This window comes from Alternaria postmessia (genome assembly GCF_024291825.1).
Source record: "Alternaria postmessia strain BMP 2775 chromosome Unknown scaffold_14, whole genome shotgun sequence".
Taxonomy (NCBI): domain Eukaryota; kingdom Fungi; phylum Ascomycota; class Dothideomycetes; order Pleosporales; family Pleosporaceae; genus Alternaria; species Alternaria postmessia.
The window spans coordinates 83198-108703 of NW_026260087.1; the positions used below are offsets into that span (position 1 = coordinate 83198).

Below are 25506 nucleotides of genomic sequence, written 5' to 3' on the forward strand. Positions count from 1 at the left end.
TCCAGATCTCCAAGAAAAGAATGTGACATTGCGTGACGAAACCGAAGGGTATAAGAATGGATCGGTTTCCCGTAGAAGCGTGAATGCGGTGAAGTTCGTAAAGTCGTAGACCAGAAAAATTCATCCAACGTATTTTGTATGGCGCGAAGTAGTGAAGGGTGAGCGTGAGCCTGACCGCGAAGGCTCGAACGCGACAAAAGAAAAGGTGTAAAGGACTATCACACAAAGGTTGTGAAAATCGCGTCGAAAGGACATCCTCGAATGGACACTGCAAACGCCCGTAGTGCTCGGTGGCGGACTCGAGAAGGACGTTAAGCCTTTCAATCAACCAAAGCGACCTATACGCTGGGAAGCCAGAAGGAAAGCAAGAATTGTCCCACAAGGCGTGAAGTATACTTCGTCTGGTTATCACTCGAGATGCTAACCGCCTGGCGTTGTTGCAGGAAATCAACTGAATTCTCATTAGCAACATATTCAGCCGGCATGCCCACGCCGGAGCGGCATTCGGTGTACTCACTGTTCTCCTTGACTAATTGCGCAACCTGCCTCACAAAGTTCACACTGTTTGCATCCCCAAAGCCCACCTCTTTTTCCCAGTCGTGATCTGCATCCCGCATGGGATTATGCTTGCGATTGTACTTCCATCGGAATATTTGCTGCACAAAATGCATCCGTTTATCGATCTCACGGCACGCGATATCCGCCTGGCTCTGCGCATCCCTTTGATCTAGGCCCTCTGTGGTAGCCTTGGTAGACATGACAAGATGTATGGTCTTTTGCTGGTCTTCAAGTGCCATGCACATTCCTAACACTGCAATAAATGCCGCAAGCCATTTGTCACAACCTTTGGAAGATTTGAAGATCTGTTGAAGCTTATTGAGAACAGTGGTTTGGATCGAGCGTTGAAGGCGTGAGAAGAAGTATTTGAGTTGCCGGTTGGTCATGCGCGGCGATGTATAGTTTTCGACGTAGGAGTTGTGGCCGCTGTACGAGTGCATACGCGATAGTGTATCGACTTTCGTTTCCTCGGCGATAGTAAGCGTATGCGACATGATGAATGTTACTACGATGAGGCGGAAGATCTCGCGCAGTAGCTTTGCTTCGTCGTCCGACTTGGGTTTTACGCGCGTCATCAACTTGAAGAGTTTCTGCTGGAAGTCGTTGTCGTCTTCCATCCAACAGAGTTCGCCAAAGGCATCAAGGTGGTGGTCGACGATTTCAGTGATGTATCGGTCGTACTTCTTCTCTTCGTTGTGGTTGATGTGTACCATGCCCAAGGCTGGGCTTTGCTTCTGGATTGCGACTCTTGTGTGCGTGACAGGATCAGTCTTGTATTGGATCTGTACCAGTAGGGCATCTCCACGGGGTATAAACTCGTACACTTTCACTGGTATCCGGGGCATGCTGTCCTGACCACATGTCATCATCACGGTTAGTTCGACGCTCCCCCATTGCTGGATGTACTGAGTCACAAAGTGCGTCAAGTTCGCGTCCTCATGCATCTGCGTGACTAGAGAAGGTAGAAAGTACGGCGACAAGTCGATCAGCTTCAGCCGGTTGCATCCAAGGCCGCAATCGGCATTCGGTCGCTGTGATCGCTTAAAACAGCGCTCGCATATATCGCCTGGCCCACATTTATCTCTCTGCAACACGCAGTGCCAGCATGCAACGATCTTGCGCATGTCATGCGCTGCTTTGGCAACAGTTGGCTCGAGATGGGTGCCTAACGCCCTGCCCCCAGACTTCGCCGCTAATGCTTTTTGTGCTGCACTCTGGGACGATTCTGGCTCAGGAGATGCATCAAAGCTTGTCTCTGGCACACCGCTCATGACGGAGTAATCGACTTTGATAGGAGGTTGTTGGGCTTGTTGTATCTGCGACAGTTGTTGCATATGAGCATATGGTGGAGGCTGATACTGGTCGAACATCATTCCAGGGTCAGAATGCTGGTACGAGGAGTACATGCCGTCGGAACTTCCTGGACTGGGTGCAGAAGGGCTAATCTCTGGCTGGTACGGGGACCTTGGAGGGTAACCTGTTGACGATGCTGTCGACGGTGGGGCAGGGAATTGGTTGCTAGTGATGTAACTATCTGTAAAAAGACTAGACGATGCGTTGTAGTTGACGAAGTTCTGCTGGTCAGGTGGTGGTGATGCCCGCGTTAGTTGCATCTCAATCGATTGATGAGTCGGTAGTTGCGTCCGTGGTACATGGTCGTATGAGTGATGAGGATGGTTCTGCCCTTGCGGGAAGTACAGGTCCCCTTGGAACGATGTAGTAGGCTCGCTGGGCGAGATCAAGGAGGAAGGATCCGTGTATTGAGCTGCCCATGAGTCTACATCGATCAAGTAATCTGAATAATTGATATGGTCGCTCGCAGGGTCGAAAACGACATGACCGGATCGAGGGACCATCGAAGAACGCGAAGGTGCTTGTCCGTTCCAAGGGTCATGACGAGGTGGCTGAGTAGTATAGTTCTGGTTGAACATGTTTGTCTGAGGATGTAGTGGTGAAGTGTGGTGCGAATGTTGAGTTTGCATAGCATACTGTTGCTGATATTGTTGAGCCTCAGCCATTGTAGCGTTGAAGGCCGCTTGTACCGCTGTGAAGGCGTCAGCAGATATGTACGAGCTGGCTCAAGACAACTAACCTTGGTCACTGAGTATCATGCTGGAGTCCACCGCCGGTATAGAGTGATATGAGCTTTGAGTTGACATGGTGTTGCCGTTGTGGTGGTAAGTGGGCGAGAAATCAGTCATTTCCCCCTCAAAGGATGAGCCGTCGGGTGTCCTTACGGATGTAGGAGAAGTCGAAGAACTATCATTCTCCCATTGCATATACTCGGGCGGTTGATCTTGAGGTAGTTCCAGCTGTTGCGATAGATTGCGGCTCGCCAGTGGTGGGGTCGCAAGTGGGCCAGGGGAATGCCCAGTATGGTTGATCAGGGAATCTGTTGGTGTTTTCGACCGTCGGTTATCATATTGACCATATCCAAATGCATGCGGATCGATGAAAACCGGTTGTTCCTGGTACGGGTGGTAGTGCTGCGAGTATGTCGACATGGTGCGCAAGTGGCCGCTGGGGGCCGGATAGATGTTAGGTTCTTCCTAGACCTTGCGCATCAAACGGCTGTGAGAATCCTGTGTGGGTTGATGTCCCAGTGCTCGACACACGGACTGAAGATCGTGAAGACGGGAAGGCAAACGGCTCGTACCCGCGCAGAACAGCGATGCGCAACAGGGAACGACGCGCGGGACAGGTCCGACCAGAATGAGGGACGTCCACCGCGACTCGAGGAGGACGCGCAAGAAGAATCTGTCTCAGAGCAGCTGATTGTCAGAAGTTCAGATGGCGATTAGTCTGGCGGCATTCGAGCCCATCTTACGCTGCCCCGCGAGGACCGGTGAAGGACGACCGGCAAATGCAAGCTATTGGCTTAGCTGCATGCATCCGCACAGCTTTTAGATCGCACCAAACCGCAACCAACGTTCGTGCTGCCTCCGCGCTGCGCTGCAAATCACCGACTGTTTGAAATTGAAATAGAATCGCGAAAGTGGCTGGTCACGTCCAATTTTGCGCTTTTGAGTCGCGATTTTCGCTCGTTCTGTGAGCCGAATTCTGAAACACATGAGGTTGTCCCCAGCCGCCTCGACGTGCCTCAGGCATAGGTTTATGCAATGCACTGCACAGCCTGCGCCTTGTTCGCTAAACCATACCTCATCAAATTCAGCCTTGGTGGAACGAATGAAGGTCGTACTGAAGGTGATGGCTGGTCGAGCAACTGCGAATTACGACCTAGTGCGGCTCTGCAGTGCTCACCGGTTGGCAAGCTGCCAGCTCATGCTGCGGGGGATGACATATGTACGGGAACCCAGTCCAATTGTTTTACTCCGGTAATATGTCATACCATTGTTTCTATCCGGATGCGCGCATCGATGGGATGTGAGCGCTCTGTGTAAGATGGCCTGTCGACTGCCAGCGCACACTGGTGGAAGGTAAGGTAAGCCGAACCACGAAGCGGCTGCCGCGCATGATGTATTGCTCGACGTGCTTGACTCGTATATCCGGACAAAAACCTAGGGATGCGACTGTTAGGGTTCTCACAATCTTGCAATGAAAGAAGATGCACCAGAAGTGCCATGGATATATGTAGGCCTGTCGCTTTGCGTGGGCTCGTAGACCTATCTGAGAGGGCACTCGAGATCACATACTCCAATCGGGTCTATGCCCAAACGAGCCTAGAGAGTGGGTAGTACCGATGCGGAACATGATCTTCGCATGACCGGCTTCTACCACGAGACAACAATTAGCGTCAAAAGTGGACTGCGCCACAGGAAACCCTAACAATATCGTCATTTTACAATTGGACCTTATAGAATCCCTGTAGGCAGGGAGAAGATGCAACACATACTTCATAACGTGAGAGCAACCGGGCCGCGATCGGCGTCACATTCAATTATTGCCTCACGTATGCCCCACGATTATCGATGAGATGCTAGTGAGTGTCTTCAGAGAGCTAACTCGCATCGCACGCTGCGACATCCTGGAGGCAGGAACACGACTGGTCCTGATCCAATGGATGAGAGAGCAGCTGGCACAGATGTGGAGATTGGTGGTTCGGAACCGCCTTTCGCTACGGAGTACCACGACTTGGAGCAAACATGAAGGCACTCTGCCCTCGCGGACTGCCATACTAGGAGCCGTGCAATACTACCAAAACAATTCCTGTCTAGCTACCACGAGGCTGTGCATATCTGAGCAACTCCGTGTCCTTCATCAATCGATCATGGCATCCTTTTTCCAAGCACACACATACCTCAATACCTTCGTCGACGGCATTGTCCTTGACATCCGCCCTGCTTGGGTATACAAAAACATAGCCTTCGAACTGGGGATCCGGAAACCGGATGGCTTTCGCAACACCAAAACCGAAATCGTGTTTTTGGTATACATTCATGCCTTGCCAGCTCGTGCCCGCCAAGTCCATACCCAGGAACGAGCTCATGTTAATGCTTATCCATCGTCTATCGTCTAGTCCTGCGATCCACTCAGGTAGCTCAGCGACGTACTGTGGAGTGATGGTCTTGATCGAGTTTCGCACTCTTTGCGCAATTTCCGGAAGATTATTTTCGGCGATGAGTTCGGAAATCTTTATTGGCTCCGTGCGGGGAAGCGCGACTGCATTGCCCATCATTGTCTCTTGCAAAGGCGGGTCCAGTATCTTTCGTGTATTTACCGCGTGTACCAGTATGACCTCCTTGGCAAGGTCAGGGTGCAGAAGGTCGAGCTTGGATCGTGTGATGCTCTTTCAGAGAATCGACATTATTGCATCGTAGGTCGAGATCCAACTTTCTCCTGTCTTCGCCATCGCTTGAGATTTGAGTTGCTCCGTCTTACTCTTAGGGAAATGCCACATCCGGATAGCCAATTCTGGCATCTTGAAATCAGCCGGTGGTGGTGGAGGGGGTCCACCGCCATCCTTGAGCACAGGAAACTTGCGGTCAAGTTCTTTCCACCGCGCAGCTTCCGGTTTCTTCGCACTGAGACGCGATCGATCCATTGTACCATGGGGAACTACTTCGAAGGCAGTCCCATTGATCACTGCTTTGGAATTCCTCGCCCAAGTAGTGAGAAACCCGTCGCATCCTGGGCCATCAGAACAGTTATGGTGGATAGCAATACCAAGTACAAGACCGCCTTTGATGAAGTTGATCTGGAATGTCGATATAATGAGATCGTCTTTTTGATTATCCCCAAGAGGCGAGAATAGCTGTTTCTCTGTCACCGCTTTTGGCAAGAGCAAGTGCCCTTTGAAAGTTGCGGCGGGAAAATCGGTCCTATCCAGCTCATCGAACGACAGGAAAGTCTCTTCCAAGTCCTGCACGAACAGACTAGCCTCACCATCCTTCTTTTTCGTCACCCACAATCGACCGTTCTCCGCATCCATCTTCAAGCCGCCGGCAAGGATGGGGAACTGACTCAAGGTAAATTCCAGACCCTTGGCCATGCTGTCCACAATCTCAGCCTTGTCCACGGGTTGTGTGAGCCTAAATATCTCTACTATCTGGACATAGATCTTCGGCATCGTGTGATCCATATCAGAGAGAGCGAACCGCTCTTCTGCGGGAGCGTTCTCCCAGCCTGCTGGGCGGATTCGAATTTCTTTCGTAGACATGGTAACTTGCTGAGATGAGACTGAATTGGGGCTGGGCAGCTACAGACCTTGCAACAAATGAGAGGTAAATGAGTTTTACTTAAAAATCCAACCGCCAGGAACGAAGGATTTCACCAGACCACTATGTCAAGACCTCAACGCCGCATGCACTGCATTGTCGAGGTCACCAATTGTGCAGCGTTGGTAGGGCACTACGTCGGTGCGAGTTCCTACATTCGGCAAAGCACTATTACTGACTCGCTCGCCATGCCTTTGCATCGAATAGGAACCGCGTGCTGAATTTAAGCGCAGCAAGTGGGAACGGCTGCGAGACGAGCTTGATCCAAAGCGAGCTTCATCGGGTGCAGACTTCCTCAACGTCCAGCCCCAGGTTTTGTGAGATATCATGCCGCGCTACCAATTGACTTCAGGCTGGTCATATTTCCTCCGATTACTTATTCTGTAACAAAAGGCTTGAACATGAGTCGGTTTCACATCAACGCCATGGAAATAATGTCGGGTGTCACCACGCCTCTACGTCACATACTGTTACATAGACTACGCGCCATTGCATACGTCACACGACAGGATAGCGTCTTTGAGGTCGTGATAACCAAGTGTCGCATCATCACTGCGATATGTTGGGCCCGAAAGATGAGGCAACGGGCGTCAGTAAGGTTATGTCTTATAGCTAACCACGCGGGATTGGATTGGTCCTTTTCAGCTGGATGCGGCTCTACTCTAGTCTGTCTCAGTATATAGACTTAACGCTTGATCCAGTCATCGCTTCCAGTTTGCGGAGGAGCTCATAAGTTCTAAATCTTGCTATAGGTATGATATTCCGTGGATGCATTCGTCGCATTTGACGAGAAGAAAAGCAGAAAACGGAAGCCGCCAGTGCATTTGGGTTGAGTCGTGCTGTCGTTTTTTGTAGTTCTGGAAGAAGTGAGCTGTGGCCTGACTTTTCCGCTGAGCCACCGCGTTTCTGCAAGCAAGCCCTCCCAATAACCCGGCGGACAGCAATCTTACCATACCGATCATTACAAACATAAATCGCTTGCGTATTGCTCATTTCAATGTACTACCGTACCGAGCGTTTGCTCTATGAATCTTAGTTTCGCATCTGAAAATCATAAAACAGCCTTTTGTCAACGACTTATATCAAACACGAAAGCTGGAGGCCTGCATTGGTTTGTGCTTCGCTATTCTGCTAAGACGAAAATATGCCAACACCTCCAGGACATGTTGTGAGTATGAAGACTTAGGAAATTGGAACTTCGTTGATTCAGTCCGATGCTCCGTGTGACGGGCTTTTACTCCGCGTCGAGCTCCATTGGGAAGGGATCGGCAGATCGTTGCTTAGGCGTCCTCTCTCCGCTATCATAAGCCAATGGCAAAGAAGTTGACAGCCGCTAGCGCCCCACCATCTAAACCTGGCACAGCCCTCATTTTGCTTTTACGATGGAAGGCTGCTGCCGGAATAATCTATCGAACTCCATGAATGTATGTTCAATGTTAAGTGATACGTAAGTTTTGTGTGCGAAGTAGGCTTCTCCACACTGTCACTTACAACACCCGAATGTCCGGAGAATCAGCCGTTATGCTGCGGAGGAACGGGAAGCTAAGGTTAGTCATTCCGACTGTCGCAATTGAGATGAGATGCGTTGTGGATGGGAACTAATGCTTCACTCACAGGTCATGCGAACCATGTCGCATTTCGAAAATCAAGTGCGACCATGCCACACCGACGTGCTCAAAGTGTCAAGCACGTGGGATGACAGAGCATTGCTTCTACCATCCGAACCCCATGACTAAGCCTGCTGGTACTCCACGCAAGAAGCCAGAACCACGTCGTCGGAGATTAGATGGGCATGCTTCATCGTCCAGCCAGGGGAGGCTGACGCCCCTGACACTGAGTCCACCAACATTGAGGAACGATGCTGGATTCGTCCCTTGGCCTACCCCTCCAGAATCTGCTACGAGAACAACACAAAGCGGACCCGACCCATCAAGGAACTTCTTTTTGGGTTCCACGAGTTATGCTGCTGTCTTCACAGAAGAGCAGCCCTTGCCAGAGACAGTGCATGAACAGCCATCTGAGAGACTGAGTATAACTCCTTCGGCGTCGAGTAGAGGTATGGGACATCGACACTGCCAATTTTCGCTTGGAGACACAATCGTGTCTACTCTCCAACCCTTCTCGTTTTTTGAAAGGTCTCTTGATATGTACTTTGCTATGCACAAGGACCCTGCTCTCGTTGGTCCACTTTTCCTCTCTGCAATGCCACAGCTGCGTAAAGACGTAGAACAGCTCCACGCTGCTGGTAGTCAGGTATATCCTCTATACGCGGAAATTACAAGGAACTCCGCTCGACCCATGAAGATCCCTTCGGATATGCGGCCATCGGAGTTTCACACGCTCTTCACAGGCAAGAACTTGAGATGGGACACGTTAGGCTTGATCCTGGCGATTGCCGGCTCTAATGCCCAATACACATCACCCAATGATCCTCTGTTCACGCTAGAAGACGGCAAGCAAATGAACAGAGAGGAGTTCATTGAAGACGTAATGCACGCAACCAACACATGCATCAACATCTGCGAAACACATGGCGCCGTGAATGAGCTCATGACATGTCTCATCTACATCAACATGATGGTAGTTAGTAGTTTTTATGGAGATAACCGTGCGTCGATCTATATTCTTGAGAGCTGCATCACAACGGCTGACACGTCTAGATCATGCCACATGGAGGCGTATGGGCGACAGTGTTTCTGCTCTCTACGCCGCAGGCATACATTGCGAAGCCTGTAATGGAGATGGTTCCAACGCAGAACCGTTCTTTATGCGCGAGTTCAGAAGACGACTCTACGCAGCCATATATCGCTCCGACAAAGCCCTAGCTGTGTTCTATGGACGACCTCCAATGATGGGTTGGAGGTATAGTGACCGCAAGATGTTATTGGACATTAGCGATCAGGCTGTGACTTCAGAGGATCCGGATGTACTGAATGCTGAGCTTTCGAAGCTAGACAGCGCAGGCTGGAACACAGAAGGGCATCTTCACCCTGCGACCTTCGGCAGAATGAGGTGTCAACTTGCTGTTTTCAAGGAGAGGCTGCTAGAGCAAACTTTGGCAGGTGAGAAGGATAGTGATGTGGTGCAGAACGTAGAGTACGTCCGACCCTTGAACTTTTCTCTACATTCGGCTAACACTATCAGAGCGATATCTGCTGAATGTACAGCATGGTGGAACGCATTGCCAACGCATCTGAGATACGACACCTACACGGAAGAGGCTGCCTGGGTAGGGCGTGGTCCTGGTCTAGCTATGCGACTAACCGCTTACTATCTGGACTACTTGCACGTCCATTTTCAAACGCAGCGTCTACTTCACCGGATCACGCAACAGGCGCTCCCAGCACTATTGGAGGTGTCGCTAAAGATACTCGTTACATCCCTTATATGTACCAAACCGCAAAATAGCGATTACGAAATTCGTCGCCACTTCCCCACTGTTATATTATTCTACTGCTCACCCGCCGCCGGTGTCCTAGCATTAGAGCTTCGAAGATGCACGATTGAAGGCGTACCATTGCCTGATACAATAACTCGAGCAGAGGTCATCCGAAATCTTTCCGTGCTAACTTCGTGTCTGGAATGGATAGTTCTTCCCGGCGACGGAAATCACAAACTGTGCAGCGAGCTCAACAAGATGCTTGCACTGGTGCTCGAGGAAGTCCTCAATTACGTGCCTCCAACGAATGGCGAGCAAGAACGGGGCGATGACGCTGCAGCTATGACTGGAGCGGGGCAAGGCTTCTTCGACATGCCTATGATTGAGGGTTTGGAACCTATACCAACTGAGAGTGAGGACTTTCTAAATTGGCTGGACAATGCAACGTGGAACAATACGGTAAGACAAACAAGTGTAAACATATTCAGGGCCTGCTAACTTGACCAGGACATATTCTAAGCGGGTCAAGGATACCACTTTGACCAGGAACTAGAAACGCGGTACATACTACAGAACGCCAGGCGCCTACATATACACGAAGCTGGATCCGATACTGAAAAAGCCTTCCATGGCTTCTTCGATGCTCCAGACGTATGCTATAAGCACACGCAATGCCCGATGTGTGGAACTTGACAACCATTATCTCGATAACCCCGATAACATCTCTCTCTCTCTCTCTCTCTCTCCCCAATACCAACAGCTGATCTAAAGGCCAGAGAAGTACGCCGCTCTTGCTGCAGCTCTCGCCTCGTTTTCTTCCGTCTCCTTCCGCGTTTGGTTACTTGATTGCGACGTCGCTTCAAATGCTGCTGTCAGCGTTGACTGGCTTTTCCAAGTCTAGCAGGGTGTGTCAACGTACAATTCAGGTTCAACATCTTCTTGAGGATACTCTTTGATGTTGACTTCGTTGAAAACATGGAGTTCGCATCGGATGATGTGTATGGTGGTGGTGCAGTGATGGAGTAGCGTGGCAGATCGGTAGGAGAGGTCTTGTTAGAGGGAGAAGACATTGTGGTGATGGACGTTCTGAGGGGATCTTGTAATTGGATGATGTTTCGATGGTACTTCAAGTTGATGGAAAGAGTTGAGGCAGTTGTGCTACGGCGATGCTCTGCTTCTGCTCTCTTGTAGCTGGTTTGACTCCTCTATCAATGTCCCACAAACCATCTTATATACAAAATCATCACATCACCACCGATCAAGCAACATACCCTGCTTAGGCTCGTCATTGCCCTTTTCCTGCCTCGTGCATTGTCGGAATGGAGATTGACCGCTCATAATCCAGTGTGAACCACGAATTCCATACCAGAAAATATCCCTGCATGGTTCGGAGTTGCTAATCGACGGTCGTAGTAAGCGGATGCACACTCATCATGGTATCATGCCTAGGCAGCAACGTTAGGCGCCCAATGCCGAAGCCACAGCCCTACAAGCATTGCATGCAGGAGGCACGATATACGCGTCAAGCTTATTTTCAAAGGCTAAATTTTTGTTCCAGACGCGACAATTGTTTCGTTGTTCATTGCATGTGCCGATGTGGCTGGATGAGCGTGATGTATAATGTTCGGAATTGAAAATCTATGCCGGTGAAGATTAAACCTAAAGAGGGGTAAGTCTTCATGCTTACCATTATGCCGATATGAAGGGCGCTAGCTAGACGCATGGATACTGTGAAGGGCGTCTGTTGCGAGATGAGACAGGTTTGCGCATGCAGATGCTCGACCTTATTCCGAGTGTGCAGGAAATGTGATGGGGGTGTGGAAGGGCGCTGTTGTTACCGTCCAGTCCTAGTTCCGACCCTATGGTCTAGAACAAACAACAGATAATACAAGTAATAGAGATTAAGCAGTCGTCATTTCCAGAGATACCTAAGTATTTACATGAAGCTTAATAGGTCTACCGTCCGCTGCCATCAAGCTGATCAGACGCACTGTGAATAATAGTCACCTCCAGCCTTGCAGGTAAGTCCTGAAGCACCTATGAATCGTCAGTACAAGCCTGTCCTCGCACACCCGAATTAGGCCGACTTACAGGTTTTGCATCCACTGTATCCATTTCCGCCGCACTGACCGTACTTTGCAACTGAGCATGCTCCAGCACCACCTCCACTCGTTGGCACAGCGGCAGCAGATGTGGCTACTGCAGATGTCTTCATCGTGGTTGCTGTAGATGTGGCAACCGGAGCTCCACCAGTAGCAGTCACAGCGGATCCAGCGGATCCAGCAACGGCTTCAGTACCACCTGCGATGACTGCCGGACCGGGGGCGACATACGATGCGAGGTTCTGGTAGATGTTGATCTGGATGCCAGGGTCGGTAGCTTTGTATGCTCCGGGGAAAGCCACACCAGCAGGCGAAGACGAACCACCACCAGTCACAGTGATTTGGTAGCAGGTAATGTAGAATTGAGCGCCGCCAGCACCAGATGCAGCATGCAACGCAATGGCTTCCGCTCTTAGCAGATAGTCTCCTGGGGCCAGATCTGTAGGGATCTTCACGTCCATCTTTCCGCAGTTTTTGTTCAGGTCCTTCGTACCCCAATAATCGTCCGAGCCGCCGCCGCCAGCAGTGTTCTTCGCCCATGTATCCTGGAAGACCTTGAAGAACGGAGTGGAGCCATCAGCTGTGGATGCATCTGCGACTTTGGACATATAGACAAGCACAGGGCCGTAGTGGGCACCACCAATGGCCTCGTTCGCGCAAGACCGATCGCCGTTCTGCTGATGCATCTCAACAGTTACAGTGCCACCGGCAGGGACACTGCATTTTGAGGCTGCTGGTCCGTGGTTGGCGTTGCAACGGATGTCGTTACTTGCTACCGATGTGACGGGGCTGTTACTGTTGGGAAGCCTGGCGCAAGTCGACTGGTGAATGGGTGTTAGTGGCATCGTATTATGGGTTGGGTATGCTTATCTGATCTTTGCCGTTGACCCAAAGGTCTTGGAATGTCGCATGAGACGCTGCCTGTGTTGCAAAGGCAACAACGCTGGTCAAGATGATCGCGCTCTTCATCGTTGAAATTATCGACAGTAGTCGGTTGACTGAAGAAAGACAATGGTCGATTCTTACTGGGCTGGCATCGAAATGGTCTCGTACCTACCACCTCTTTATACTCGTTTCTCGATTCCTCAAAGGCTGGACATCATGCTCGCTTGCAGACGAAGTCCAGCCCGTGGATCAGATCCGTGCTGCTAAACCCAAAACGTATATCTGTAGAGTATGGCACCGTCGTCTGACTTAAGATTATATGAAAGTAAAGCTTGTCGTTGCCGAAACCCGGGTTCTGTTTTCCACGTGTAACGTCCTATGGCTAGGGTGGATATTAACCAGACCGCAGAACCCGGTCACTTATTGGTGACCACATGGCAACCTGGCCATGGATTCGCTCTAGAGGTATGCCTTTGTGTGTGTCGTGCAGGGCTGCTTGTATATAATGCGTGCACTAGGAACCACCGGATAAAGCTCACATGAGCTTGATCGGGTGCAAACCTTCTAGAAAAGCTGAAGAACTCATTGTTGCACCTCTGTGAGCTGCAACGAGGACCTGTCTAATCTTACCTACGTAGCTGTACTTGTTGACGACGAGCGACGACAGGAGGCGCGCAATTCTAGAATCTCAAGCTGCTGAAAAAGCGTGCACTGTCAATGAGCCTTACTGGGTATCGTGACCCAGTGCCATCGGGCGACTCGACCAGGTCTTAGGGCGAAGAGTTATCGAAAGCAATCTGTTTAGATGAGATTCGGGAAGCGACATGTGCCGCGTGTGCGCCTTCCCCAGATCTGGTCTCTCGGCGAGAAAGCTTGTTTCCTGCATCTCCTAGCACAGCATCGGGAGAATGCAGGCCCTTGGGTTTAGATGAATGAACCATGCGAGAAGTCGCATAGCTCAACCGATGGGTCGGCATGCACGGAGGTGTTGGCCGGTGACGTTGTTGGGGCGGGCTAGCGCGTCAAGGCAGGGGCGCACATGCCGCACAGGAACTTCCCGTCGTTCCTTCACCAACTTCAGTCTGTCACGACGGCCTTTGATGGCGCTCAAGACAGATATTCTCATTACAAACACCATCTCTAGCTCTTAGACTTCACGTTTGATACCCGCACTGCCGTTCACAGTCCTGGTCATTGACTCAGGCCTTAATAGCCAACATAAGGGTAGCAGAGTGTTATCATCCATCAACTCTTTGTCCCCCTGGATTGACGCCGTATCAATTACTAAGCATACCATCAACCGAAACATAAGTCTTTCAAACAACTGCGACGAAGCCGGCTGCGGCATTATTGGAATGTGTTTGAAATGCACTCAACAGACAGCAAACCTTTACTTCACACAACGTCAATCGCAGTTCAGTATAAGTTTTGCCATACTGTATGTGTTTTCAGCTATGTTTGAGCTCTCGTAGACCGAACGCTTCCATTTATCGAGCTTTCCATATCCCAATCTGTTGACTACGTATACTTTGCCTTCTTGGTATGTCAATCTATTCGAGCAATTCGGTTATCTTTGACACGTCGTTGTTGCAAACTTACATACTCTGTGTGTGCCTAGGTAAGTTCACCGTTACAACATCAGTCTCTTTTCCCAAGCTACCCGTTTGTCTGATTTTACGCCTCGTCATCCTCCCCACCCATCATCTTTCTCACCGTCAGACCTCTCGCTTCTTCCCACAGGCAGCACACGCGCAGCTCGTCAACAACCACCGAATTAGCAAACACCCACCCTCACCTTCACCTCCCCCTCCCACTAGTACATTTGTATATCCTTCCCGCTCTCCTTCACATAAACCATGTGATTCTACAATTCCTCTCGCTATATAAGCCTTGATTCAGCACAGTTCTCCCATCAATGAGGCTGGAATGCCCTTGGTCGGCCGGCGACCTGTATCTTCCAGTCTGAATGGGGTCGCTACCCATTCAGACTGGAAGACGCAGGTTCGAGTCGTGATAAAATCGCCTCTGCATCTTCTAAGGTTTAGTCTTGGGTGGCATCTTCGGAGCATTCAAGATTTCACCTTAGGACTTGTAGCGGGGGTTTTCGGCAGGAACTTAATACATTAAGGGTGACTGTTCTTTTTGCTCTTGCTGAGATCAGTTTTTTGGTGCTATCCTGTAGATTCTTTTCCCTGTAGCCTTACAGTGAAGATTTATGCTAACACAGGAAGAGCGATATAATACTGCCAAGTAACTCTGGGGAGTGGCGTATCCTCAGGATATCTCACTTGGCTTATCAACTCTTTGCATAGGCAACGTCTATTAAATAAAACATAAGTAGTGCGACCTTATTTGTGAGAAGAGTACAAGAACATTAGCAGGAGTGAAGAGAGATTTGTAGAGATATCACAAATAGGACTGGCGTCACAACATCTACAAATTTACTTAGAAAATAGCACAGAGCTTGTTATTACGCTAAAGGACTCTGATGCAAAGTGTTAGAAGACAGGAAACGTAGATTCGTTAGCTGTTTAAGTGTCGGGAGGTGTCACACAGGCAGCGCTTCGACTGCATCCAAACGAGCGCACGCAGATAAGATGAAAGTACAGAGAGGATACAGAGTTTGTCTGGCATGAACCATGCAAAGGCTTGATTCTTAATATTCAGTAGCATTTCATTGTGCTATTCATACATCTGCTCGGTGTCTTGAAATCATCATATTCGTGAAGATACCCCACCCTCGATCTGCCTACCACACCTTCTTAGTCCCGCTTGAGCGGGGTGAAGGTCTCGGCTATGCCCTCCTTCGTGATGATCATCATCTGAAGGCCATCACCAACCTCGATATGCCTCTCGACCGCGCTTGTAAAGGCGTCCCGTACCAGATCCTCGACGTGGTCCCGTGGTAGCGGTTGTGCTTGCTTTGACTTGAGTTCGTGACCAGTGCCGCTGCCTGGCTCGTACATGTTCTTGAAGTTGACTTGGTTGTCCAAGAAGGGCATGATAAGTGATGCCGCAGCACCAGCCGCCCTACACTGCTCCCTCTCGTAGCTGCCGACCGGGTCGTAGGAGTACAACGCACCCTTGCCCTCCTCGTCCAGACCGGCTAAGATGGCGTGTACGTAGTAGGGAAAGAATCGCTTGTTGTAGAGGATGTGGCTGAGTCGTTGTGCGCAGGCAGAGACGGTCATGGGCTTTCCGTGCTGGTACTTGTACATCTTGACAATGGTGTCGAGACGCTCCTTCAACGCATCACCGTCTGCGGCGAAGCCGACTACAGACAGTACTATCCGGGCGCCCTTGTTGTCTGGTCCTTCGCCGCCAATCTTAAAGAGCTTGGGTGCGTATCGTGTGTTGATGTTGTAGCCGGATGTCGAACGTGTGTCACCTGCTAGGATGGCGAAGTCGGCGCCGGAGATGCCTAGTGTTGATCCGCCGTTGTCGGTGTAGCTGGATCTTGTTAGGTTTGCATGTACTCAGTATGAAAGCTGCACATACGGGTAGAAACCATGTTGCCGCTCGCCTGATGGGACAGTTCTGGGGGTCTGGTTGAACGAATAGCCTGGGCCACCTTGCGGGGGTGCACCGGTGTAGAGCGCAGCCATTGTTGAGTTGTACAGACGTGGATTCGAAGTAGGCTGTAGGAAGTCTTGTCGATATCGGAGGGTTGTGGGTTATGGCGGCGGATCTGTTTGTTGGTGTTGAAGCTCTGGAGTTACGCAGCTCGAATGCCTGGAGCTTCCACGCGCTAGTGTCTTGGCGCTGATGTAGTGAGAGCATACCCTCCAGACCGCGTTGAAGCATACGCATAATTGATTTCAGTCCATGTTTTGTAATCTATTAACTAGACCTCAAACGTGATATGGGAGCTGTAACCAGCATTACTATGCCATTGCGCTACTGAACTCTGCTGCTAATGTACAATCGTCTCCATCACCTTCTTTCTCTAGACCTCGACCGCCTTCTCTTTGGAGATCTCGACCCGCTCTCCAACTTGCTCCTTGAACTCTGATCATCCTTTCCTCTGTGTTCCAACTCCTTGCGTTTTCCCGTGGTAGAGCTCGACGCGTTCTTAGACGCGGAGACGAACTCGAGAGCTTCTCTTGGTGCCTTGGATCTTTCCTGCTCTCTGGTCTTCGAAATCCGCTTCTGTGAGGCTTTCAGTTCCTCGACGTAGGCCCACTCTGGAAAGACTGCCGGTATGGCGACATCTTCTGGTAGTGTGGATGTATATGAGTCTTGTTCGCTAATCCCCGCAAAGTCCATCAACTTCTGCATATGCCCCGGATCGCGTAGCACTGACGAGGTTTCTAGGCGCTGGTTGAAGTGTTGTCCCTTCTTTTTAAGTTCGAGGAACTGCGCAAACTTCTTCGTCGCTCTCTGAGGTGGTGATCCGGGCGGAGAAGGTGGTATGTCGAAATTGGGTACGGTGGGTAAAGTAAGGTTCTGAATCAGAGCGCGTGTGTTGGCGTACGTTGAGCCTGGCGCGGCGTCGTTCGAGGGGACATCTTCCTCTGGAGGTGGCGAAACGGTCGGGCCTTGGGCGGGACCTTGAGCAGGACCATTCACTGGACCTGAGGAGGTAGGCGGTTGTTCGAGAGGCGCGGGAGCGGAAAGAGGTTCTGGAGCCGGCGCAACTGCTGCAGAAATGTTGGTCAACTCTATATTAGTAGCCACAAGAGCCCTTGGTGTACGTTTGTGAGTCTCACCTCTGGCTGAGTCGCGGGCACGACGTCCTCCTCGTCACTATCTGGGTAGTCGATTCCGAGCATTTTGGTTGCGCAATGCTTGCAGACGATCATCTCGGATTGACCTCAGTATGCGGAAGCTTGGGCCAACTCGCTGTCTTGGCGGGTGAGCTGCGCAACCACCGACTGCCTGGGAACATCGTAACAACAACCTCACCCTTGAGCTCACTACAACATATCACCCTCTCTGATTCCTGAACAAATCCCCCTCTCTAAACCGCCGTTTCAGTCACCACCGTTACCATGAACCATCTTCCACAAGCTTGGGGTCGTGTATGTCTTCCGCCCGCCGCCTCAAACAGCAACAGTACTAATACATCATAGCCTAGAGACGATGTATACGGCGCCTATGATCCTTCACATTTCTCGTCTGCCGGCCCGAACCAGCACACTCAGAGCCCGATCGTGACGGGTACCTCGGTACTTGCAGCCAAGTTCAAGGACGGCGTAGTCATTGCCGCAGACAATCTGGGTATGGCACAACACAACTGGTAGTGAGGTTCTGGCTGACAAACGACCACAGCTTCATATGGCTCCCTTGCTCGCTTCACTGACGTCAAGCGCCTACGAAAGTTCAATGACGAGGTAGTCGTAGGCTTCGGCGGCGATGTTTCGGACATGCAGTACCTGGACCGCCTACTCAACTCGCTCGACATCCGCGAGAACTACTCCTCTTCTGAGAACTCGCTGAATGCCAAGAACCTCCATACCTACCTCGCCAAAGTCATGTACAACCGTCGCTCAAAGTTCGACCCATTGTGGAACCACCTACTCATCGTGGGCATGGACGGCGATAAGAAGCCCTTCCTTGCAAGCGCAGACCTTCTCGGTACCACCTTTTCATCACCATCGCTGGCCACTGGCTTCGGTGCACATCTCGCTCAGCCAATCCTAAGGACAATACTACCAGATGAGGCCGCTGTAGAAAACGTCACACGGGAACAAGCAGTAGAGAAGGTCAAGGAGTGCATGAAGGTTCTCTTCTACAGAGATGCTAGGAGTATGGACAAGTACTCGATTGCCGTCATCACAAAGGACGGCGTTGATCTCGACGAGAACGTGAAGCTGGAGAACCAGAGCTGGGCATTCGCCGACAGGATCAGGGGATACGGCACCCAGGTTGTGTAGAGAGGCGTATAGGGAAAGGCCGGACATTACGATCAAAAGCCTCTGCTCATCGAGTAGCTGAGGCCTGAATGATAGACATGAATGAATGTACCAATAGCGGTATGGATTGTCCAAGCCCCCTGTTTCTGGCATGGTGCGTGTTCGTGCATTATTACCATTTTCGGCCTCTAAGACTCCACGCACAACGGTGCTCAGAAGGACCAACGAGGTTAGAGCTTCGTAAGCTAGAGCGGGGAAGCTCCGCTTACGAACAGCAAGCCTTATGATCAGCATCTTGGTCATGGGATCTGTTGTCCTTTGCTTGCAAACTTACAGACAGTTCCGTCATACCACAGCTACAATTTTATCTGACACCTCGTGTTCTCCTGCACAATGCCCTCTCCACCAAAGAAGAGGATAGTATTTACGGGCGGTTCTGGAGTCGCCGGACGTCATGTAATTGAGAAGTTGCTTAGCTTCGGCCATGAGATACTCAACGTGGATGCGACACCTCTAGACAATCCCAATGTACATACTTTGAAGGCCGATCTTACAGACGGCGCGCAAGCTTTCAACAGCCTGTCTTGTCACTTCAAGATCAGCGAACCCTTCATGGAGCCAGTCAAAACACCGGATGCCGTCGTACATTTTGCTGGTACGTAACCACCAATGCCTATTACGAAGAGATGGATACACAGAAAGTCGTGAACGGATGCCAAACCATACCGCCAATACGGACCTAACATGCAACCCCTAGGTATCCCCCAACCCATGCGCCTCCCCGACAACGAAACCTACCGCACCAACACCCTCAGCTCCTACAACATCCTCGAATCCGCCTGTAAGCTCGGCATCCGCAAGATAATCCTCGCCTCCAGCCTCACCACCTATGGCGTCACCTATGCCGAAGGCTCCACATCCTACGCCCACTTCCCTATCACAGAGTCCACACCAACAACCCCCATGGACGTCTACGCCACTAGTAAACTCTGCATGGAAACTACCGCCGCGTCATTCGCACGCCGGTTTCCTGGTGTAGATATTTACTGTTTGCGCATCTCAGCTGTTATCGAACCGGAGAATCATATAAAGAAGTTTGAAGCATATTTAACCCGGCCACAGGATTTCAAAGTGCATGCGTGGAGTTATACCGATGCGAGGGATTTGGGCAATATGGTACACTGTTGTTTACAGACGGATGGGCTGGGGTACCAGGTTTTCAATGCGGTGAATGATGACATTACTATCCCGGAGACGGAGGGCACGAGCGAGGATTGGTTAAGGAAGGTTTGTCCCGAGACGGAGATTCTGACAAGAATGGGAGAGAAGGAGAGTCCGGTTTCTAATAAGAAGATGAAGGATATGTTAGGATTTAGGGAGGAGTTTGGGTGGCGGCAGGTTTTGGGTAGAGAGGGGTAGGTTTGTAGTAGTTGGGCATACTCCGTACCAATGCTGTTTATTAATGCAAAGCACCAAGAATACCGGAAAGTTCGGAATCTCTTAGTTGTACCTATAATGTACTCCGAAGTCACTCGCTGCGCTGGATACTACAAAAGCACAACGTGAACACCGGTGAACATCTCAAGGTAAATCTTGCTGCAAGGTATGGCTAGAAGGTACCAGCTTTCTCAGACTTTGCAAAGGCCGTTTCGAAAGCTTGTGGAAGTTTGAACATTATACTACATTAAAATGTTATACGAATCTCAAACACTACATGTGCTTTTCATGTATTAGGCCTTTCCCTCACCCTTCTTCTTTCCACCGAGCATCTTCTTAGCCTTCCCAACACCATTGCCTACCATCCCAAATCCGAACTTCCATCCCTTGATTCGAATGGACCAGACGAAGAAGTAAACAAGCGCCCAGTTGCTAATGCAAAAGGCAAGGAAGATACCAAAGTCGCGCCACTTGTCGCTGGCTTTGACATTGATGGTAGCCAGGTAGTCGTCTCCAACAGAGTAAGGACAGTACTGGCAACCACTTGTGGCTTCAGGGTTTAGCAGGTAGCCAGGGGAGGCGGAAGCGAAGGCGCCGGCGTAAGAGGAACAGCTTTGGCCTGGTGGTGCATCGAAGATGGCAGTCTCACTCTCCTGGCACTGAACAGGAATGCCAGTCAGCGTGGCAGAGAGTACACCACCAATCCAGTACGTTGAAGGATTTACGTAATACATCTGTGGTGTACAAGATTAGTGTGCGCCTCACGCGTGGGTCGTACGGGGATGTTACTTACCCAATATCTCCAGAACACTGGCATCATCTCGTACGGTCGTACAACACCGTTGAACAAACCGAACATGACAAAGAAGAAAGGCAAAACGTTCGAGATGACAGTAAAGGACGGCGCGAACGCACAAATCCACTGACCCCAACTGGAGATGAACAAGAAGAACAACATGGTCATCAGGAAAACGTATCCAGAAGTCGAGCTATCGGTCGGTAATCCAGTCGGGAAGTACCACAAAACCCAGTATAGCACACTTGACACAATGGCGATGGGGATCTCAGCAACAACTTGCGCAGTCGTAAAAGCAACCCAGCCGTAGATACGGGAAGGAAGTTCACGCGCTTGCCACAGGGCCATGTTCTGGTAGAATTTGGGTACGACAGCGTTGACGATGGTGGGCGGGATGAGGATAATAAGGAAAGCAGTGAACATGCGGTTTTGGAGGTCGCCGATGGAGTTGCCGAGTTGCCAGAAGGTAAAACCGTTGAAGATGCCGATGATGACTGCGACGAAGAGTTTGCCGTAGAGGTAAGACGGGTCGCGCCAGTACTGGATGAATGTGCGCTTGGTGAGCATGGTGGTTTGCTCCCAGACGCTCGCCGCGAACTCGGACTCCTCAGCTCCACCATCTTGATTCTGGTCGGAGATCTTGCTACGCTCCGTCTTCACGCGGTCGATCTCCTGGAGCATCTGCTTGTTGTTGTCGGAATTGAGCCACTCTTCGTTCCAGTTGATTTTGCTGCCGTCCTTGCGCTTGACAGGCTTCGCAGCAGTTTCTAGGATGAACTCTGCCACGTTCTTACTGGGTGGGCACTGTACACCACGGTCGCCAAAGTACTTGATAACATCGCGCCCATTCTCGCCTACTGGGCCGAAGTAAAACGTGTTGCCACCTGGGTTGAGGGCGAGAATCATGTCGAATTGCTGGATCAGAACGCTGCTAGGTTGGTGGATGGTGCAGACAATAGCCTGACCTGCCTGAGCAAGCTTTTTGAGGAACTGAACAATGGAGTATGCCGAGTTGCTGTCAAGACCACTGGTTGGCTCGTCTAGAAACAGTAGCAAAGAAGGCTTCGCAGCAAGTTCAACACCGATCGTAAGACGCTTCTTCTGCTCCACGCCTAGGCTAGAAACTAGTGCGTCTTGGATGTCTTGCAGCTCGAGGAGGTCGATGATCTTGTTAACGTAGTCGAGCTTCTCCTTCCTCGGTGTGCTCTTGTCTTGACGAAGGATGGCAGAGAACTCCAGAGCTTCACGGATCGTAGCAGTGCCGTCGTGAAGATCCATTTGCTCACAGAACCCGGTGCCTCTCTGGAAAGCCTTGCCAAGATCCTTACCATCCACCAAGAACTCACCCGAAACGACACCAGTAGATTGTCGCTGCGAAAGCGTGTTGAGCAGGGTCGACTTACCAGCACCGGAGGCACCAACAAGAGCGATCATGACACCAGGCTTTGCGTACCCATTAACCTTGTTCAGAAGCTTGCGTTCACCTCCCTGGTATGGGACAGTGTACTCAACATCCTTCCAGGTGAAGACACTCTCACTGCTCGAAATAGACTCCAACGCTTCTTCCTCTTCATGAGCAGCAGTGTGTGAGCTTGAGGCGGACTCGCCAGCGGCTATCTTCTCCTCATCAGCAGGAGCCTCCTCCTTGACCGCTTGCTTAGCCCGCTTGTTCTTGGCAAAAACCAACGCACCGCCACCTGAGGCTGCGAAGGATACAGTCTCGGTTGCGATCACGGTCACCAGAAGGTAGAGCACCGAGAAAGCTATCACGACACCAAAGTTGCGCCAGAGGTTCGACCTCGAATAGTTGAAAGATACCTGGAGGTAGTCTGAACCAGGGACGGTGTTAGAATTTGGCGGTGCACCAGTCAAGCTGCAGCCCTGGTATGCAGGATCGATGCCAGGTCCTTGGGGTACCAGTTGGCTGGGCGCGCACTCCATAACACGGTCGGAGAATTCGTTGGCGAGCACTGACTCGAAAGAATACGCGACTGGATTAATCCAATAGATCCATCCGAACCAGATGTAATCAGTCAGAAGCTGTGGCTTCGGAATAACGTAACCGGTGTATATGATCAAGAGGTTGAGCGCGATACCAGCAAAGCGTACAGCGTCGTCAATCGATGGAGAGAGGGCGGCAAACATGCGGTAAAGACTTGTAATGCAGAAGGTCGTAGTATAGATGAACAGGAAGTAGATGAAAAACTTGGATACGTCGACGTCGAGACCAGTCATGAAGTACATGATGATGGCTAAAGATGTCAGCTGGGTTCACGTTTCACACGTTTTTGCTAGGTGTGACTTACAGAATGGAATGACCTGCGCCAACAAAAGCGGGAAGTCTTGTACCACACGCGCAATAGCCACAGCACTTGGGCGATAGAATGCGTAATCTTCATGTCTCTTGACGACATTGCGACCAGAAACGGCCTTCATAAGCTCCGAAAGCTGGAGCCATCCGAGGAAGAGAATGGAGAAGAAACCGGAGCCACCTCGCGAAAAAGCGCCCGAGGTATCGAGAGATTGACCGTAGAATAGCGAACCGACGATGAGACCGTTTGAGATGATGATGACTTGATGATAGCGTTAGCAAGATGGTCCAAGATGATAGAGACGATGGATTGTCCATCAATACGTTTGTAAAACTTACAGAACTTGGTGTACAGCGTAGTCTGGTCGCCCCAAGTGAGCCAGAACTCACGCTGAGTACAGGCTATAACCTGTCGAATGAACGAGACCGTGTACGGACTCTTCTTGCGGACCGTTTTACTCTTGCTCTCGCGTACGGCACCCTCGAACTCTTTGGCGTCCACGTAGCCACTGGCCTCGAGCTCAGCCTCGTATTCGGAGATCTCTCTCAATACCTTCTTGTATGCGTCACTCTCCCTGAAAGCCCTTTCTAATTCCTCAGATGTCTTCGGTGCTTTGTCTTCAAAACCGGGGCGGAATTGCCGCTCGGTGGGATCAGTAACGGCGGTCAGGAAATCAGCGGTAGTCTGACGTTCCGGGCACTTGAATCCAAGGTCCTCAAAGTACTGCTTGGCTTCGTTTGCAGGTCCCTGATAGATACATCGACCTGCATCGATAACCATGACTTTGTCCATGACCTCGTAGATCTGTTCACCAGCTTGGTAAAGGGTTACTAGCGTAGTTCGATTGCTGATATCGGTCATGATACGCAGCGATTTAGCGTAGTCGAGCGCGGTACTAGCGTCAAGACCGCGAGTACTGTTATCCCAGCAATTGACCGAACTCTTGGTGGCGAGAGTCTCGGCAATGGAGACGCGCTTGCGTTCACCTCCACTGACACCACGGACGTATTCATCTCCGACTTTAGTATACTTCGTGTGGGATATACCAAAGACCTTTAGGAGGGCTTCAAGGATGATGGGAATCTGTAGTATACAACGTCAGTATCTGTCCCGCATAGGAGCTTGCATACTTGACACTGACCTCGTGCTTCTCGTTCTTCTTGGTCTTGTTGGTGAGAGCAAATTTGAGCGTTTGCCACACGTTGAGATCGGCCATGTGGGAATCGTCTTCGGGGTTGTAGTTGACTTCGCCACGGAACTGCTTCTTTTGCTTGCCGGCTGGGATACCTCCATAGGACACATCGCCTTCCACAGCGGCGTAGGATTCGCGATTGTTGGATATGGCTTTCAGGAATGTCGAACATCCGGATCCGGGTCTGATACACTCGGTCAGCACTCGCCGAGCATATTGTTTGGAATACTGCTTACCGTCCCAAAACAAGCATCATCTCACCGTCTTTGACTACACCTGAGAAGTCATGGATGAGTGTCCTCATCTGTTTGTGCCTGCCAAGCTTCAACGCAGGTACAAAGCCCGTAACGATTTTGTAAAGGTCAGGCCCGAATGTTCCTAGTATCGCATCGGGCAGCGTCCTTGCGAACGAAGCGGTCGATCCTACACCCTTGACGGTAAGGTTCTTGTAGATGACACCGACTTTCTTTGCTGATTGACCGTCCTTGCGCTTCTCGAAATGGCCCTCGCGCATGAATTCATCGAGTTCGAAGTCGTCTTCTTTCTCTGCCGGCGCAGCAGCGGCACCAATATCCCCCGGCTCATCGTCTTCTGCGTCGCCTGTACCCTCCTCTGCGCGTGTAATTGATCCCCGAGGGTGACTCTGACTCTGACGGCCGCTGACCCTGCTCACGGTCCTGGAAAGCGGGTTTGATCGTTGCGATTGCGCGCCCCGGGAACGCGAATTTGAAAGAGACGCGAGTTCGCCTCGCAGAACCTCGAGATCCTCTGCTGCAGCCCGTGTGTCCAGTTTCCCTGCGTCTCTCTCACCCCAGGTACCAGCACGCTTCAGGCCCTCGCGATCTGAGCTATCTTCTTCACTCTGGTTGTCCGGTGTTACCACCTCTTCCCTTCCATCACGAAGATAGTCGTCCTCATGCCATGGGTTGCGTCGATTGTCTCGATCGGGTGGGATTGCGGATCCCCACATGTTGCAAATGAAAGTTTAGGGTATCAAACAGGTGTACTGGAAGAAAAACAGAGCAGGAAAAGAGTCTGAAGAGCAACAACAGCAGGAGACAGGATGTTTGTCGTACAAGTACGGCTCAATTGGTCTTTATTAAGCGGTCACCGGTAGAGCCAGGAGAATACTGGGGGTGCTTTTGCCAACGGGGATACGAGGCCAAAATTTAGAGTTGACAAACCGCTTGGGCAGGAGACAACGGAGATAAAGCACAACCATGTCGTCATCTTTGAGATTTGATGAATGATTGACGTGCCTTGCCGAGAAGCTAGACTAAGCTAAACTTGCGAAGCGCATCCACCCAGCTCGCGA

General features: G+C 50.8%; 9 protein-coding genes across 9 annotated transcripts; 3 read left to right on the plus strand and 6 right to left on the minus strand.

Moving 5' to 3' along the window:
* Positions 1-338: 338 nt before the first annotated feature.
* Positions 339-3122, minus strand: J4E82_003249 (uncharacterized protein; the record flags this gene model as incomplete). The annotated part of the gene is made up of 4 exons (XM_051729538.1): positions 339-451; positions 518-2602; positions 2651-3044; positions 3114-3122. 4 exons carry the CDS (start codon positions 3120-3122, stop codon positions 339-341), a joined length of 2601 nt encoding a protein of 866 aa, XP_051590572.1.
* Positions 3123-4729: 1607 nt separating this feature from the next.
* On the minus strand, positions 4730-6175 carry J4E82_003250 (uncharacterized protein; the record flags this gene model as incomplete). The annotated part of the gene is made up of 2 exons (XM_051729539.1): positions 4730-5178; positions 5350-6175. The coding sequence occupies 2 exons, from the start codon at positions 6173-6175 to the stop codon at positions 4730-4732; spliced, it is 1275 nt and encodes a 424-aa protein (XP_051590573.1).
* Positions 6176-7733: 1558 nt separating this feature from the next.
* Positions 7734-10381, plus strand: J4E82_003251 (uncharacterized protein; the record flags this gene model as incomplete). Its single annotated transcript, XM_051729540.1, has 5 exons — positions 7734-7780; positions 7850-8841; positions 8894-9329; positions 9858-10071; positions 10166-10381. 5 exons carry the CDS (start codon positions 7734-7736, stop codon positions 10379-10381), a joined length of 1905 nt encoding a protein of 634 aa, XP_051590574.1.
* A 1308-nt stretch (positions 10382-11689) lies between these two features.
* J4E82_003252 (uncharacterized protein) lies at positions 11690-12400 on the minus strand (the record flags this gene model as incomplete). Its single annotated transcript, XM_051729541.1, has 1 exon — positions 11690-12400. One exon carries the CDS (start codon positions 12398-12400, stop codon positions 11690-11692), a length of 711 nt encoding a protein of 236 aa, XP_051590575.1.
* Positions 12401-15361: 2961 nt separating this feature from the next.
* On the minus strand, positions 15362-16204 carry PRE7 (Proteasome subunit beta type-6; the record flags this gene model as incomplete). Its single annotated transcript, XM_051729542.1, has 2 exons — positions 15362-16049; positions 16098-16204. The coding sequence occupies 2 exons, from the start codon at positions 16202-16204 to the stop codon at positions 15362-15364; spliced, it is 795 nt and encodes a 264-aa protein (XP_051590576.1).
* Positions 16205-16443: 239 nt separating this feature from the next.
* Positions 16444-17371, minus strand: J4E82_003254 (uncharacterized protein; the record flags this gene model as incomplete). Its single annotated transcript, XM_051729543.1, has 3 exons — positions 16444-16468; positions 16582-17258; positions 17309-17371. 3 exons carry the CDS (start codon positions 17369-17371, stop codon positions 16444-16446), a joined length of 765 nt encoding a protein of 254 aa, XP_051590577.1.
* A 219-nt stretch (positions 17372-17590) lies between these two features.
* On the plus strand, positions 17591-18475 carry J4E82_003255 (uncharacterized protein; the record flags this gene model as incomplete). The annotated part of the gene is made up of 3 exons (XM_051729544.1): positions 17591-17620; positions 17672-17819; positions 17871-18475. 3 exons carry the CDS (start codon positions 17591-17593, stop codon positions 18473-18475), a joined length of 783 nt encoding a protein of 260 aa, XP_051590578.1.
* A 372-nt stretch (positions 18476-18847) lies between these two features.
* J4E82_003256 (uncharacterized protein) lies at positions 18848-19873 on the plus strand (the record flags this gene model as incomplete). The annotated part of the gene is made up of 2 exons (XM_051729545.1): positions 18848-19109; positions 19212-19873. The coding sequence occupies 2 exons, from the start codon at positions 18848-18850 to the stop codon at positions 19871-19873; spliced, it is 924 nt and encodes a 307-aa protein (XP_051590579.1).
* A 311-nt stretch (positions 19874-20184) lies between these two features.
* On the minus strand, positions 20185-25161 carry J4E82_003257 (uncharacterized protein; the record flags this gene model as incomplete). Its single annotated transcript, XM_051729546.1, has 6 exons — positions 20185-20625; positions 20685-22939; positions 22994-23260; positions 23338-24082; positions 24141-24375; positions 24428-25161. The coding sequence occupies 6 exons, from the start codon at positions 25159-25161 to the stop codon at positions 20185-20187; spliced, it is 4677 nt and encodes a 1558-aa protein (XP_051590580.1).
* Between the last annotated feature and the right edge of the window lie 345 nt (positions 25162-25506).